Source organism: Staurois parvus, unplaced genomic scaffold (assembly GCF_062004578.1).
Source record: "Staurois parvus isolate SC_StPar_1 unplaced genomic scaffold, SC_StPar_1.0 ptg000423l, whole genome shotgun sequence".
Lineage (NCBI taxonomy): Eukaryota > Metazoa > Chordata > Amphibia > Anura > Ranidae > Staurois > Staurois parvus.
The window spans coordinates 2233141-2250000 of record NW_028318219.1 but is presented as its reverse complement, the minus strand read 5'-3'; the positions used below and the strand labels follow the sequence as shown (position 1 = coordinate 2250000).

General features: G+C 39.8%; 1 protein-coding gene across 2 annotated transcripts in view; it reads left to right on the top strand.

The window, feature by feature from the left end:
- ERFL (ETS repressor factor like) overlaps positions 1-16860 on the top strand; it is a 98849-nt gene that overhangs the window by 58391 nt on the left and 23598 nt on the right. The window contains exon 2 of one of the 2 annotated variants that reach the window (XM_089687328.1): positions 11782-11853. In XM_089687328.1, the coding sequence (XP_089543454.1) occupies positions 11790-11853 (64 nt within the window). In that variant the 5' untranslated portion in view covers positions 11782-11789. Of the gene's footprint in view, positions 1-11606; positions 11854-16860 lie in introns of those variants that run through there. The other variant, XM_089687329.1, reaches the window with a different exon arrangement.

Below are 16860 nucleotides of genomic sequence, written 5' to 3'. Positions count from 1 at the left end.
AAGATGATGACTCGGTTTTCTTAAAATAAAAAAGATATAAAAGCATGTTGCAAAACATTCTTCATCACTACGGAAAAAGATCAACAGATCTTCAAACTAGCCGACCAAGGCTGTATCGATTCTTATTAGATCGGTGTGAGGTGGAACCGTTTTATGTCGGTCTTCAAAGACTTTGGGCAAAATATTGAGTTTTCAGACACTTTGCTCTCCGCTGCATTTTAATCAACACCAAAATAAATCTTTTGGTGGGAAGAAATTCTGAGTTCACCCCTTAGGTGCCGCTTCCTGGCCACACTTTATTCTTCTCTAGTAGCAGAGGATGGAGGAGAAGATAACGAAATCTAGTAATCGCAGCAAAGATCTGCCCAGCAAAGAAGAGAATATCAGCACCGAAATATATACTGGACAGGGGGAGGAAAATAAATACCTGATTACACCAAAAACACTTCTATCCCAGAACTAAGAGGACCCCCTACACAGCTACAAGTCTACCTGATCGGGGAGGGGGGTCTGTAAACTAAACATCGCTTCATGTATTGCTGGATTTATCGGCAATAATGTCTCACTGATTATTACATTGTATCTGAAAGAAAGAAACTCGATTAGATTGCATGACTCAAATCAGTATTCCTTTCTTTTCTTTTCATTTTTATTACTTTCTTCTTTGCGTTTTTCATCTTTCTCATATATATCTGTGTTTCATCCTCTACCATCTCTACCATCTATTTTTCTTTATCTATTATCTTTATATATTATCTATCTATCTATCTATCTATCTATCTATCTACTCCTTTCATTCGTGGTTTTTGAATTATATTTTATATTATTTACTTTATATATTATTATTTATTTATTTTATATATGTGGGGTTTTTTTCTTGCTCTTCTCTGTCTACGTATCACCTTTCTTTTTTGTCTTGTCTTTTCTTTTTTACTTTCCCTTTTTTCTGTCTCTCTATTTCTTTCTCTTTCCTTTCTTTACTGTCTCTTTTCTCTTTTTCTTTCTCCTCTTTCCTTTCTTCTCTTTCTCTTTTTTCCTCCTCTCTTTATGGTCTCTCTCTCTCTTTATTCTCTTTTAACTTTCTCTTTTTTTCTCCCTCTTTCTCTCTCTCTCTTTACTGTCTCTGCTCTTTTTTTCTCTCTTTTTCCTCTTACCTCTCTTCTCTTATTTCTCCTTTTTTTACTGTGTCCTTTTTCTCTTTCTCTTCTTTCTTTCTTTCTTTCTTTCTTTCTTTCTTTCTTTCTTTCTTTCTTTCTTTCTTTCTTTCTTTCTTTCCTGTCTCTGTTCATAACCTCTCTCTCCTCTTTCCTTTCTTCTTTTTTTCTTAACTTTCCTCTCTTTACTGTTTCTCTCTTATCTCTCTTCTCTCTACACTGTTTCTGTTCTTTTTCTCTCTTTCTATATCCTCTTTCTTACTCTTTCCTCTCTTCTATCCCCTTCTTTCTCTTCTCTCTATTTCCTTCTCTTCTCCCTTTACTGACTGCTCTTTCTTTATCCTGTCTCTTACTCTCTCTCTCCTCTTTTCTCTCTCCCTCTCTCTTCTCTCTATTTCCTTCTCTTCTCTCTGTACTACCTCTGTTCTTTCTTTATCCTCTTTCTTATTCTCTCTCTCTCTCTCTCTCTCTCTCCCCTCTTTTCTCTCTTCTCTCTCCTTCTTTCTCTTCTCGCTATTTCTCTCTCTTCTCTTTACTTCCACTGTTCTTTCTTTACCCACCCCTCTCTCTCTCTCTCTCTCTCTCTCTCATATCTCTCTTTCCTCTCTTCTATCTCCTTCTTTCTCTTCTCTCTATTTCTCTCTCCTCTCTTTACTGCCTCTGTTCTTTCTTTATCCTCTTTCTTATTCTCTCTCTCCTTATTCCTCTCTTCTATCTCCTTCTTTCTCTTCCATTTCCTTCTCTTCTCTCTTTACTGTCTCTGTTCTCTCTTTCTTTCTCTGTTCTCTCTTTCTTTATCCTCTCTTCTCCTTCTCTGCTGACAATGAAGAACTTTTTCTCCTCTCTCGCCCCCCTTTTCCTTCTCTCCATTGTCCCATTCAGATGTATACAGCACACGTATAATTAGCCGCCTTTGAACGCATTAGAGCGGCCGGCAGGGTCCGTAGCGCAGTACAAAGCGGCCAGTCAGGGCCGTTAATGAGCTGTTGCCCTCTCGCTTAGCTCGCCGGCTCTCATCCCTCTCTCCTCTTTAGCAGGTACCGTGTATGACATTTGATCTGGGATTTCACATGAAAGCCTCTCTGTAGTTGTTAGTTAAGATCTGTCATTGATCCCCATTGATTAAGCCGGGTTTACCCTTAACACGCTGAGCTGTGCCGGGGGGGTGTGAGATTTGTGTGTGTGGGGGGGTGGTTGGTGAATAGACAGGGTATGAGGGATTTGTAGCTTGGCCGGGGGTTATAAAACAATGAGGTTATGAGTAGAAGAGAAAAAAAACACTTCCCTCCTTTCAACTCTTCCAAACAGTTGCCGACGGATATATAAATCGATAATTAATGACAATGAATAATTTACAGTATCGATTTTACTTGCCACATATCCTTTCAGATTGCATGTATATGTCTATATGTAGATGGGCTGTATGTGCACTTGCAGAGTGCAGAAGGTGGGGGGCGCACCAGAGACAATATGCTGCTGGACTGGGGTGGTGGTGGTGGGGGTGCCTCCTCTGGACGCCTGGTTTTTGTTGGTTTTCAGTGTTTGTTCATAGTATGTACTCTGTTTAAATAAATGCAAAGAAGAGAAGAGGAGGGAGAGAAGAAGAGGAGGAGGGAGGGTGAGGTGCTGGGATTGGAGGGGTGTGGAGGGTATTCCCATAGCTGCTTGTTATAACATTTCTCCAGGAGATTTAAGCAAGTTGAAAGCTCTTGTAACTAAAATCAAAACTAACAAGGAAATGATTGCTGTCTCTCATCTGGGTAGAGCGTCCTGGGGCCCGAGAGGGGCTCTCAAGAATCAGCTTTGATTTCTAAAAAATGCATTACCTCCTAAATCAAACGAAACATTACTTTAGAAGAGAAAGACACTTGGAAGGAGGGGGTCATCTACAACACACACACGTTAGAAGGGCGATGGCGAAGGAGGAGGGGGGGGGGGGAGAAAAAAAGTCATAACGATGCTTGCTGGGGCAAAATCGAAAATGGACAATTGATGTTTTTGAAGACGGTGACCCCAGTTTCAACAGGAGTCTTGCCAGTTGGTGGACTTGCCATTGGACTATCAACTCAACAAACTTGATATTCTAGTTTTAGTCAGTGGTTCCAGTGGTGAGATTTACCCATGGTAGTTGGGTAAAAATAAGTAACTTGTCCTAAATTGGAAACATAAACCTTCCACCTATCTCCAACACATAACGTCAAATTTACTCTTTACTCTAAACCTCAATCTAGCTCCTTGCTTTCAACTCAGTCCTTGACCCTACTTCTAATTCTTAACTCTCAGCCTAACCGTGCAATTCAACCTTTAAACTAAATCTCCAAATCTAAATCTACCCCAATATTTAACCAAACCCCATCATTTTTCCAAGCCATAACTTTATATTGGCCATTATCCTAATGCCTAATAACTTTCACACTAAAAACCTAAATAGACCAAACCGGTAATATATAGGCAACAATATTTTACCACCATTATACAATAAGCTAAAACCGGAGTGTCTTCACCACATACAGCTAATCTGCTTCTCAGTTCATTTTCAATATTTTGGGGTATCCATTGGACGAGCAAGGTACCATCACTTCATACTGGCCATGACAGGTGGGTGGAGATGGGAATTCCAGTGCAGATCGCTCACCTCTGTGGTTCCTAAAATACACGAGGTCAGTTTGTGATTCAGCATGACAGGAATCCTGCAAAAAGTTAGCCATTAAATCATTTACTGCTCCATCTCCAAAGTATTTTTCTGGTGATAGCTTCCCTTTGAGTGGTCAAAGTCTTGCAGAGATGCTGGCTGGCCACTCAAACCACGATTGCCTTGCCACTGGACAGAGGTAAAAAAAATTAACCAGACCCTTGTGCAAAACTGGAACATAGCACTCCAATGGCTCATAAATAAATATTCATCTGGGGATTCCAAGTATTCCTTTAAAAACCTGCCACTGCAGACATGAATTGGTGTTGCTGGCTTACCTGTGAAAATGCCAGTTCCAGGGTTTTCATCTGGATTGTGACTTCACTGTTTGGTGAGTCAATGACTTGGAACAAGCCCATACATATCAGCTGTCAGGATTCGTAATATGCACATGCTTGTTCCAGGTTAGTGACTTAGTAAGTGATAAAGAAAGTATAATGATTACTCATTAAGGAAAAAAACAACCAGTGAAAAAAAGGGACATGTTTCCTAAAGACTAATACAAAAACCAAATGTTTAAAGGGAGTTTAAACCCGAACTGGATGGCATTTAATTCCATAAAGTGTTATGTGTAAAAATTTTCCTGTTCCCTAAAAAAATCTGCTTTACCATTTTTTTATCCCCTTCAGAGCCTGCTGATCTCCTTTAGGCTCTTTCAGCCACTTCTTGTCTACATGCACTGACTTCAGTGTCAGCTGCACTTGGGCTAGCTTCCTGATGGTAGACCATGCACAACACATTTCAGCATTGAACCCCTCATAAGCAGCACCAGAGGCACATGTGACAGGGTGATAATGCAGGATATGAAGACAGTTGTCACTCTATAACAAGAAATACTTGAACAAGAATCTTTCACCAGTAATTTCACCAGGGATTATTTCAACGTAAGGCTGAAGATGACTTTAGGATAACATTAACATTAATGCTTATATAATTTTTTAGGGATTGGGTTTACATGTACCTTCATATCATGTTATTGATATGAAAAAAAAATTGGAGTTTTTCTGTATATAACATGACGCACAGCTGGTTAATACAGCGGCCCAGCAGTTGCACATAGGCCCTCTGACCTGAAGACGTCTGCTGTAGCTGCACCCTCTGCGGCCCTATAATCCTGCCCTAAGGGAGTGGGATAGCATTCTGCAAGTTAAAGAAATGAACAGAAAACAGCTCAGCCAGATCAAACTTTGGACCACGTCCCTTTGCTCTTCAATACTTCATCTTAAATCCCCATTAATGTTTCAGTGAGGAGCGAAATTCAGTTTCAGCACTTTGGCATCTTCTCCCTTATTTACACTGGAAGTGAAACAGCTACTTTAACGTATATATACAAAAGCAGTTTCCATAAGCTCTGCCAGTAGAGTGCCTCATCCAGCTGGGTGTATTACGGATTCAAGATTATTAAAAGAGGCTTAACCAGCATGGTGAATTATTTGCTTTGTGTGTTTACCTAATCTTTAACATTCCATTTTTTGTGTCTAAAAAAATGTATATTGTTTGAAAAGAGTAACTGTGATTCATGTACAGTGAAGGAAGCCACTGTAAAGTAGATAACAATCCAATCATTAAGATCTCATATCAGCTATAACATGTGGATGTAATTTTAATTATCGTTTTCAACATTTATTAATCTGCAACTTTAATTAAAAGAATAACTGGTGATCCCGCGATGAATGTCCTTGTTTAGGCACTTCCTGGTATAGGGTGACAATGCTCTTTCCCAATCTCTTAGTTATGCTACGATGTTGTCATTCTGTCACATGAACATCCAATAAAGACTATAAGTGGCCATCCCAACACACATTACTTACGTATGGAGGTCTTATATGGTGCCTTTGGTGTACAGCTGCTGCCATTGATAACAAATATACCATTATTGGAAGCGCTCACTTATTTATATGTTTTTAGTATTACTTACGTATGGTCCACTGTTGTCACTATTAGGAAGCTCACCCTGAGATCTTGGACATCCAATGAAGAACAGGTGTGGCCAATCCAATAAACATTACATTGGCTTGGTCCACTATTGTCACCATCAGCAAACCTATTCTGAGAAATGCCTTATAGGTGTCACTATAGGGAATGTAGACAAGACAAGAAGTAGCTGTAAAGAGGCTTCAGGAGATCGGTAGCAATGACATACCATGAAGGATGGAAAAAAGGCGAAAACATATATGGCATTTGCAAAAAACGGTGATTCTTTATGATACACAATGATTTAGCAAACTGCAAACTTTCCCCTAGGGTTTACCTTTACTTTTAAGGTTTGACAAGTGTTTCAAGCTGGGTAGGTAGTGGAATCATGAAATAACTTGGGCTTGTAGTACTACGGATATGGAATTTTATAAAGCAATGGAACATAGTCGTACTTTGTAGGCTAGCCTTTCTCAACCTTCTTACCCTAGAAGAACCCCTAAAGTAATTTTCAGGTTTCAAGTTTGCCAAAATTAAATTTTCAGGGGTCAATGAATGAAAAGAATGCCCATTACATTAGTGGTCAATAGTAACAATGCCCCCCCCCCCAACAATAGTGGCCACCCTTAGAGACAATTAAAAAAGTTTATTGGTGTCATGCAGCCACGTGGCTTTGAACTGAGTGCACCATCAAATAGGAGGTCAACCAAGGAACCCTTAGCAATCTCTAGGAAAACCCTAGTTGAGAATAGCTGTTGTAGAGCCTTCTATAACCCTCTGCTGCCATTTTGTACATTTGTAAAAAGAATCACTTTATTGTGTATTTTAAAAAAATGCATGTGTGTTAGAAATGTGACAAACCTCAGTTAATGTCTTTAAGTCATGTCAGCACTTCAGCATTGGACAGCTCCATTGAATTAGAATTACTTCATCACCCGTACCAAAGCTCGAGACTTGTACCTAGGAGCTGTCCAGGTGCTGGAAAATTTCCTCCTATACTTAGTCAACCTTCTCATTGGTACCAAAAACCAAAGAACTTTATCTAGGAGCTGTCCAGGTGCTGAACATCTTATTTCTTTACTCATTCAATCTTCCCTTTGGTGCCAAAGCCAGAGCCTTTTATCTAGGAGTTGTCAAAGTGCTGAAGGTCTTCCTTCTATACTCATTCAACCTCATAATTAGTACCAAACTAGAGACTTGTCTAAGAGTTCTACACGTGCTGAAAGTCTTGCTTCTGTATGCATTCAACCTTCTCATTGGTACCAAAACTGTGCATTTTTATCTATGAGTTGTCCAGTTGTTGAAAGGCTTCCTTCTATACTCATTCAACCTCTTCATTTGTACCAAAACCAGAGACTTTTATCTTGGAGTGACCCTGATTCTGAAAGTTTTCCCTCTATACTCATTCTAAAGAAAGGTATAACACAAGTAGTAGTATACGTTCTCCTAGAATGGGTATAGAAGGAATGTTTCCAGCACTTGGACAACTCCTAGATCAAGATCCCTGGTTTTGGTACCAACGGTGAAGTTGAATTAACATAAAATTATATCTTTCAGAACCTGGGCAGCTTCTAGATAAAAGTCTGTGGTTTTGGTACCAACTATGAGGATGATTAGTAACTTTCAGAACCTGGACAGCTCCTAATTAAAAGTCTATGGTTTTGGTAACAATGATGAGGTTGAATGAGTACAGAGGATAGACTTTCAGCACCTGGACATCTATAAAACTCTCTGGTTTTAGTACCAATGGTGAAGTTGAATGAACATAAAAGGATAACGTTTAGAACCAGGGCAGCTCCTAGATAAAGTTCTGTGGTTTTGGTACCAACTATGAGGTTGAATACGCATAGAGGAAAGACTTTCAGCACCTGGACAGCTCCTAGATAAAAGTGTCTGGTTTGGGTACCAATGATGAGGTTAAATGAGTATAGAAGGAATAATTCCAGCACTTGGACAGCTCATAGATAAAAGTCTCTGGTTTTGGTCCCAAAGATACAGTTGTTGAATAGAACTGTCCAATGCTGGAGTGCTGAAATGACTGCCAGTCATTAACTGAGGTTTGTTGCATTTCTGACACAGGAGCATTTGTTCAAACATGGTTCCTGTGTTCTGGAACAACTATGTTGTCATGACGACTTGAAAAAAAATACTTAAAAAACCCCAGCGTGTTACAGCAACTCACGTCTATGGCAATTTCCAGTAAAATTACACCTGGGGGAAGTTTAGCTTTAGTTCCTGCTCACAAATTGAAGGACATTTCTGCTTTCTCTCTGGGTGTTCACTATCTCATGTATTGTTTCTTTCTCTCTATCTTCCCCTCTGTCTTTTGCCTCTCTTTCCTGCACGCACTGCTTCTCTGTCTCTCTAGTGGGTTATCTATTTTCTTCCTGCCTTTTCTTATTTATCTGCTGTGTCTGTCCCAGCAGCTTGCCTGCTTTCTGGTTTCTCTGCTGAAAATTGGAGCTGGGAGGGGGATACAAAAGAGGGAAACAAACAGGCCCTTAATGAAGACAAACCGACTAGGCCGGCACATTGGGACTGTGCGGTGTGTAGCAGACTGGCTAAATTAAAGTGCAACTCCAGTCAGAATTTAAAATCTAGCATTGAAATGCACAAAAGGCTATGCGGACTACCCATAAAGGCTTCTGCTTTTGAATGTGGAGCACCAGTTCATTCTGCTGATAAAATTCTCTTTATTGCTTATAACCGGGTGGTTGCAGAACACCATCTGCTTGAGCCTGGTGAATACGCAAGTTACATATTCCAGGTAGCTCAAACCAAGGGGGGTCATATGACCAAAGGCTGTAGGCCCAGCAGGCACCCAGTGAACAACTTGTGAGCCCTAGTTGCATATGTATTATGTAAAGTTAGGATGAATTGAAAATAAATGTTGGTATAGTTACCGTGTTTTCTAGCAATACGTGACTCTTCAATGCTTTCACTTGATTTCTGGAGTTTAAAGTAGATTGAGCACATAGCAATCTGTTGGTGCTTTATAAACCTGTATCATAATGTAATATATTGGAGTTGATTTACTAACACTGGAGAGTGCAGAATCTGGTGCAGCTGTGCCTGGTGGCCAATCAGTTTCTAATTTCAGCTTGTTCAATTAACCTTTGTCAATAAAACCTGGAAGCTGATTGGTTACTATGCAAAGCTGCACAAGATATTGCACTCTCCAGTTTTAATAAATATCCCCCAATGTTTTCAAATAAAATAAATGTTCCAAAATGTATTACTATATTGGTGGTGTGTTTTGCTAAGCAAAGGAGGTATATTATGAATTACACACCAGGGATCTATTTATATTGTTATCAGTAGCCTTGCTCTGTCTAGTCAATCCCTAGGACCGAACAACAAAAGTCAAACTTACAAATGACTGCATATGTGTGAGAGAAAACATCAAAACATTGGCGGGATACAAAAAATTCTGATTAAAGTTTTCCAGCAAGAATACATAGCAACAAATTAGATACTTGGAAGGGTGGTGGCAAATTATAGCGAAGCTGAATTAGCGTTGTTACTTTTTAATTGTCAAGATACTAGGGGATAAATCTGCAGGTAAAAGTAGAAATCCCCTTTTCAACTTTAAGTGTGGCTCTGTGTTCTGGAATGTGCAAGAGAAGCAGCTGCATATACTCAGCAAAGAAGGAAGTTTAAAAGTAATAAAGGAAAAGCAGGCTGAAAATGACAGTAGTAAATAAATAAATAAAAAGCATCGAGAGTAGAGAAGAAAGGTGGATGTAGCAAGAGAGTTAACACTGATAGATGAGATTTCAAAGAAAGGTAGTGTTGCTTCCTATAGATTCCTCTAGGAAGGAGAATGAGGGCCTTACACAAATCCCCTCACCCTCCCCGCTATACCCCCAACCTGCATGTCACACAAGAGGCGTGAAAACAACACAAACTATGCCTAGGGCCCCACTTTTCTGCTGCACCCCATCTGCTGTTCTGGTTGATCATTATCTGGCTTTGGCTTGACTTAGACAGCCGGGGGGCTGCTGGGGAGGGGTGGGGGAGAGTAGCACAGAAGACTCGGTGAAAAAGATCAAGCACAGGAGGAGGGGGTTGAGAGGAGAAGGAAGGGGGTCTGCTTCTTGCTAGTGGCTCTGAAAGAGCAAGATAGTTTGTTTCCCGCTCATATTATCAAGTTGTTATTTGCACAAGAAGTAACAGGATGTGTTTTATGAGTTGTGGGGGAGACTATCATATCTTTATCTATCTATCTATCTATCTATCTATCTATCTATCTATCTATCCATCTACCTATTTATCTTTTTAGTCTTTCTGCCTCTTTCTTTCTTTATATATTTTCTTTATATATTTTATATAATTATTTGTATCTATCTATCTATCTATCTATGTATCTATCTATCTATCTATGTATCCATCTACCTTTTTCTTTTTTCTTTCTATTCTTTTTCTACTTCCCCCTTTCTTCCTCTCTTTCCTTTTTCATCTATGTATATATTTAATTTGTTTTAAATCTTTTTCTTTCTTTCTTTCTTTCTTTCTCCTTTTCTTTTTTTCCCCATCAAACTTTTATCCTCTCTCTCCCTTTCTTCCTTTTTGTTCAATTTCTTTTTCCAATTTCATATACATTTATTTTAATATACCTATATGTTTTCTTTTCTTTTCTCTGAAAGAGTAAGACAGTTTGTTTCCAGCTCATATTATCAAGTTGTTATTTGCACAAGAAGTAAAAGAATGCATTTTATGAGTTGTTGGGGAGACTATCATATATCTATCTATCTATCTATCTATCTATCTATCTATCTATCTATCTATCTGTCTATCTCTCATCTATCTATCTATCTATCTATCTATTGCTATCTTTCTATTTATATATTTTCTATCTATCTATCTATCTAATGTTTTTGCTTACAAAATTTAAACCTAATATGCATGTGTCTGTCTCTTATATCTTTACCTGCCTTTGATTTATTATCACATTTGTAAAATGTACCATGCCTTTAAAATGCAGTGAAAACAATAGGGAGGTAGGATTTTATTTTAGATTTGTTGGAAAACAGTTTAGCTGCATGCACAGTTTAAATAATGTGTGTACATGATGATGCCTGTGTGTGGTATGTGTGGGGTACAAGGAACGCTTTGTAGGTCTGTCTTTCTTAATACACTTTTTCTGCTTGTTTCCCACTTTTTTCCCTTTATTTTTTTTTCTCTGCTGATTTCTATCCTCTCACTGCTCTTCATCATCCTGACTGTTCTGCATTGTGTACCCTAACTCCCTGTTCCACCTTGTTCTCCTGACCTGTATACTGCTCTCCCTCTCTGAACACCCCCATGTGTCTTTGCCTCTTGTTCTTCACCTGGATACATTCCTTCCTTCCTCTTTGTACATGTTTATTTTCTTGATCATTGAATTACCTACCTGTGATAACTGGTCTTCCTCATCTCTCATCCTCCTTTTTATGTCACTTAATGTTCCTCACCTATATCCTTTCCTTTTCTTTTTCTTGGACCTTCTGTTGGTGTTTCCTCCCCTTGCTCTCTGAACCTTGCCTGCGTCACCTTTTCTACATCACCTGTGTACATCTGGTTTTCTGTGGATCTCCTGCTTGTGTCACATCCTCACCTCTCTATCTCATTCCTGTGTCACCTCCTCATTTCCTTATCTCATTCCTGTGTCACATCCTCATCTCTTTATCTCATTCCTGTGTTACCTTCTCCTGCACACCTGTTTGTTCACTTTTTTATGCTCATCTGTTCCTCACTTAATCTTCCTCAATTTAAAATCCTCCCCCTTCTCATTCCTGTACCCTGTCATCGTATCATCCCCATTTACTGGATTTTTCCTGATGTACCCTTTCCACTCCACTTCATTCTTCTGCATTGTATCCACTTTACACTTTCCCTCCCACTTCATCTCACCTTCCACCTTCAAACTTCTTCTTCTTTGCCTGACAATCGTTCTTCATCCACCTGGCTGCCTTGTATATTCCTCGCTCAACTGCTCGATCTTCACCTCTCCTGCCCCCTCGCCTCCTTCCCCCTCTACAGAAGCAAGTATGGACTGTAGCTGCGTGTCTGACATCCTCCTGACTCCATCTATGCCAGCTCTCTGGACTCCAGGTAACTTTAGCCTCTCTGTGTTTCTTCATTGCTTGTGTTGTTGTGTAGAGTATCTAGTTTGTGCATAAATGTGTGGATTAGCTCTCCATATAGATCAAATTATCATGGACATGAGACTAGGATCTGCTGAGATTTGTAGTTCTGCTGAGATTTGTAGTTCTGCTGAGATTTGTAGTCGCATCACAAAGGATTATCCGTTGATAAAGATATTGTAGCTTTTTTTTCAGTTTAATCAGTTAAAAAAAAAAAAACAGCAAGAGTGCACACAAAAATACCTTAAGTTTTGTAAAGTTCAGGGATAGAGTATTAGCATTTTTATAGTATCAAACTGTGAATGGGGGGAATACAAATGTTAAAAAAGGAAAAGAGTGATTTTAAATAAATTGGCTAATAGAAGGTATATTATAGACAGAAGGCTTAGATGGAAGCTCAGTAAGGGGAAAAAAAAGTCAGTAGTGAACTTCAAAGGAGGAGCGACCGAAGAGAGGAGGATCCATACAAGACAAAATAGGAGAGATGGTCAGCAGGAGTGAGGAATGAAGATGGGGTAAGTGGAAAAGTTGAGGGAGATGGGGAGTAGAAGGGAGGAAGGAGACAGGGTAACAAGGAAAGAGGAGGGAGATGGGACAGTAGGAGAGAGAAAAGAGATATGGTAAAGAGGAAAGAGGAGAGAGATGGGACAGTAAGAGAGAAGAAGGAAATCTGGTAGGAGGAAGGAGGAGAGAGATGAGACAGTAGGAGAAAAGAGATCTGGTCAAGAGGAAAGAGGGGGCAATGGGATAGTAGGAGGGAAGAAAGTGATGGGGTAAGGGAGAAAGAGGAGAGAGATGGGACAATAGGAAAAAGGAAGGAGATCTGGGAAAGAGGAGGGAGATGAGACAGAAGGAGAGAAGGAGATCTGGTAAGAGGAAAGAGGAGGGAGATGGGACAGTAGACGAGAAGGAGATCTGGTAGGAGGAAAGAGGAGGGAGATGGGACAGTAGGAGAAAACAAGGAGCTCTGGTAAAGAGGAGGGCAATGGGACAGTAGGAGAGAAGAAGGAGGTTGGGTAGAGGGGAAAGAGAAGAGAGATTGGACAGTAGGAGAAGGGAACGAGATCTGGTAAGAGGAAAGAGGACAAAGATGGGACAGTAGACGAGAAGGAGATTTGGCAGGAGGAAAGAGGAGAGAGATGGGACAGTAGGATAAAACAAGGAGATCTGGTAAAGAGGAGGGCAGTGGGACAGTAGGAGAGAGGAAGGAGATTGGGTAGAGGGGAAAGAGGAGAGAGATGGGACAGTAGGAGAAAGGAAGGAGATCTGGCAAGAGGAAAGAGGACAGAGATGGGACAGTAGGATAGAAAAAGGAAATCTGGTAAGAGGAGGATGATGGGACAGTAGCAGATAGAAACAAGATAGGATAAAGAGGAGAGAGATGGGAAACTAGGAGAGAAGGAAATGGGATGAAGAAGAGGGTGGTGAGACAGTAGGAGAGAGAAATGAGATGGGATAAAGAGGAGAGAGATGAGACAATGAAGAGGAAGGGGATGTGCCAAAGGGGACAGAAGAGATAGATGGGATAGTAGAAGAGTAAAAGAAAGGGAGATAAGACAGCAGGAGAGAGGAGAGATGAGTGAAGGAAAATGACAAGATAGATGGGACAGTAGAAGAGAGGAAGGAGGAGATGAGGTAAAGAGGAAAGAAAAAGGAGACTGAGCAGTAGGAAGGGGATATGATAAGGGGGAACATGGAGAGAGATGGGATCATAGGAGAGGGGAAGAAGATTAAGAGATTAAGTCAGTAGAAAAAGAAAATATTTGATAGCGCAATAGGGGAGAGGAAGGAGGTGGGCCAGTAGGAGAGAGGAAGAAGAGGTTTAAGATTATGGGATGTCAACAGGAAAAGATAGGGAGAAAATGTAGGCAGTAGAAGAAAAAAGGTGGTAGGGCAGTAGCAGAGAGGAAGAAGATGAGATTGGGGGGACATGAGGAAGAAATGGGTATGTTGAAGAGAAGAAGATTAGGTCAGTTGGAAAAAAAAGGAGATGAAGCAGAAGAAGAAATGAAGGAGATACTGTTAGGTGGATAAACAACTAGAGAGGATCAGGAGTAGAAGAGATTTAGGAGGAGGAAAAGATTGTGATTTGCAAAAAAAAAAGGAGAATGGGCTCCTCAGAGAGAGTAAGGAAGACTACAGTAAGAGAGATGAAGGTAAAGAGGGTCAGCAGAAGACATAAAGAGTAGGAGTCAGTAGCGGACAGGAGAAAAGAAAAAGAGAAATGAGAAAAAAGAGTTGGGTGAAAGGGTCCGCAGACAAGAGGATGAAGGGGTGGGGGCAGAAAAAGAGCGAAGGGAGGAGAAAGTTCAAACATAAGATAGGAAGAAGTAGGTAGTTAACGAAGGAGGAAGGAGTTGAAAAGGTCAGAATAAGAAAGGATGGAGAAGTGTGGGTCATCAGCAGAGAAAGCCTCTGAAACAGGTGAAAAGAGGAGCTATTTGAAATAGAATACAGAATACAGAAGAGGAACCTGGTGAAAGGGTCACTCTTACAAAGAACAGGTCAATAAAAGTGCTTCCTAACAGAGTGCTTCCTTACAAGAAGACTGTGAAAGAGCACAGCAAAAATCAGTAGTGGATGTGGGAAGTTGGACAGAGCTAAAGGTACAGATAGTAAAGGTAAAGAGGAGAGAATGTGAGGGAAATGAGTAAGCACATAAAACAGGGGATGGGGAAAGCTGATCCACACCATCACCCAGGGGAGCTCAGGTGACCTGTAATTGCTCAAGTTCTGCGGGTCTGTAACATATCTCACTAAACAACACTGGGACATTAGTGATGGGTGAATACGCTTAGGTTCAGTTTGGCAAATCTTGTTCAAAATTCAGTAAACCTGACTGTACAGTTGAATTCCCAAAAATTATCTGGGAGGCAAATCTTGTTAAATTGTGCACATTTTTGGAGCTAATGGGTAATCTATGGTTAAAAAAGGCACAGGAAGCTGGGCACTGCCATGAGGAATGGATACTAATGCAAAAAAAAAAAGAATTAATACAGTGCAGGGAAAGGATCTTTTCATGCAGCTTTAATTGCAACATTGAAAATATAAATTTTTTAAATATCATGCTTGCCTTAAAGTTATACAGCATGTGGTGTTACAGAACAGTATGATTTTTATGGACAGTCTCAATTAATTTGTTTACTAGCAAGACATATTTGGCAATGGAATTGATTTTTTCATTTATTTATTTAATTGTTTGATTATTTATTTAATTATTTATTTAAATATGTATGTATTTATTTTACAATTTATTTGGCTTACATACAGCAGGAGCATACCAATCTGATTGGCAGGTGTTTTACGGCAAGAGAGACTGCAGATGATGCAGCAATGTAAAATTGTCCAGCAACAGGACAATTTTATATAGCAAGGCTAGGCCCAATTTACTAGAAACAAAAAGCACAGCCTGGGGCTTTACTACAAGAATGAATATACTGCAGAGGACACGGCAGTGTCAAATTGGTCAGCAGCAGAACAGATCAGGGATAATTGGCCTAAATGGTCAATGCCTAACTTTTATTTCATCTATGAGGATTGGAAGTGCGTTGACTGTAAGTGATAAAATGTGAGGTGGTTTAGGTGCACACTATTCTTGTACTTTTGTTTTCAGGCAATTCAATGTGCTTCAAACAAAACGGGAGCCCAAAGACTAGATGAACAACAACAAGTGAATTCTGCACTCCAACTTAAAAAAGCACTGCTCTATCAGCATAAAGTAACAAAAAAAACAATCAATAAAGATAACATTTCCCAAAATACTACTTAAAAACATAACATCATAACCATGACAATTTGTTTACTACATAACCCCTTCACCATCCCATGCCAATATCCCCAGGACCATCCCTCCTCTATATCCTCAAGCACAATTCTATCCCCCACAGCCTTACAGCACCATCCCACCCTCATAATTACCAAGTACCAACTTACCCCATACCACCAACAGCATCCTACCTCCCCATACCCTCAGCACCATCCCATACTCCCTTAGCAATAATCTGTCCACACATTCCCAGAACCATCCTGCCCCTATATTCCATTAGTAACATTCCACTTCCTAATATTTCCCAGCCTCATATCATCTCAAGCACCATGCCACTACCATATCTCCAGCACAATTCCTTCCCCATATCCCTCAACACCATCGAACCCTCCATATCCCCTCCCCACTAAACCACCCACATACTGTATTCCCCAAGTACCAACTTACCACCATACCATCCAGCACTATCCTACCACAATACCCCCACCACAGTCCCAAACCCTCTTGGCATCTATACACCCCCATACCACCCAATCACATCCTATCTCTATACTGCTCAGCATTTTTCTACCATCATACCCTCTTCAGCATCTAACCCCAGTACTCCCCATAGCATTTTACTACAGTATCCCCAGCACCATAGTATCCCCATATCTCCCAGCCCCATTCTCCCACCACCATCTGACACCAATATGTTTTCAGCACCATATTCCATCCCAGCAATATATTTCATTTAGTCCCCCATCCTACCTCAATACTTGGCATTACCTGACCCAACTCCCTCCTTTCCTAGCACTGTCCTATCCTCTCATTAATAAAAGTTCAGAAACTTTTGCAAGAGGCTCAGTCATTTGTACCAGTGAATAATTTATATATTTTCCATCCATACTCCATGAATGTACCTTAGATAAGTACTTTCCACTAGTACATATTATACCTGTCCAATAATAAACAACAAAAAAGTTACATTTTTTTTTAATAATTACTGGATCAGCAAGCTAACAAATAACATTTACAGTTGTACATTTTCAAAACAAATTACATGTACAAATAGCAATATTGATTATGGTAAAAAAAAAGTATTAACATAAAATTGGTTACATTTAAAATACATGCAACAATAATGTCAGATCTAAATTTTCTTGTGTCTGTTAAAAAATGTATTTCTAAAAATTACTGTCACTTTTCAAGATGAAATATTTGTATTGC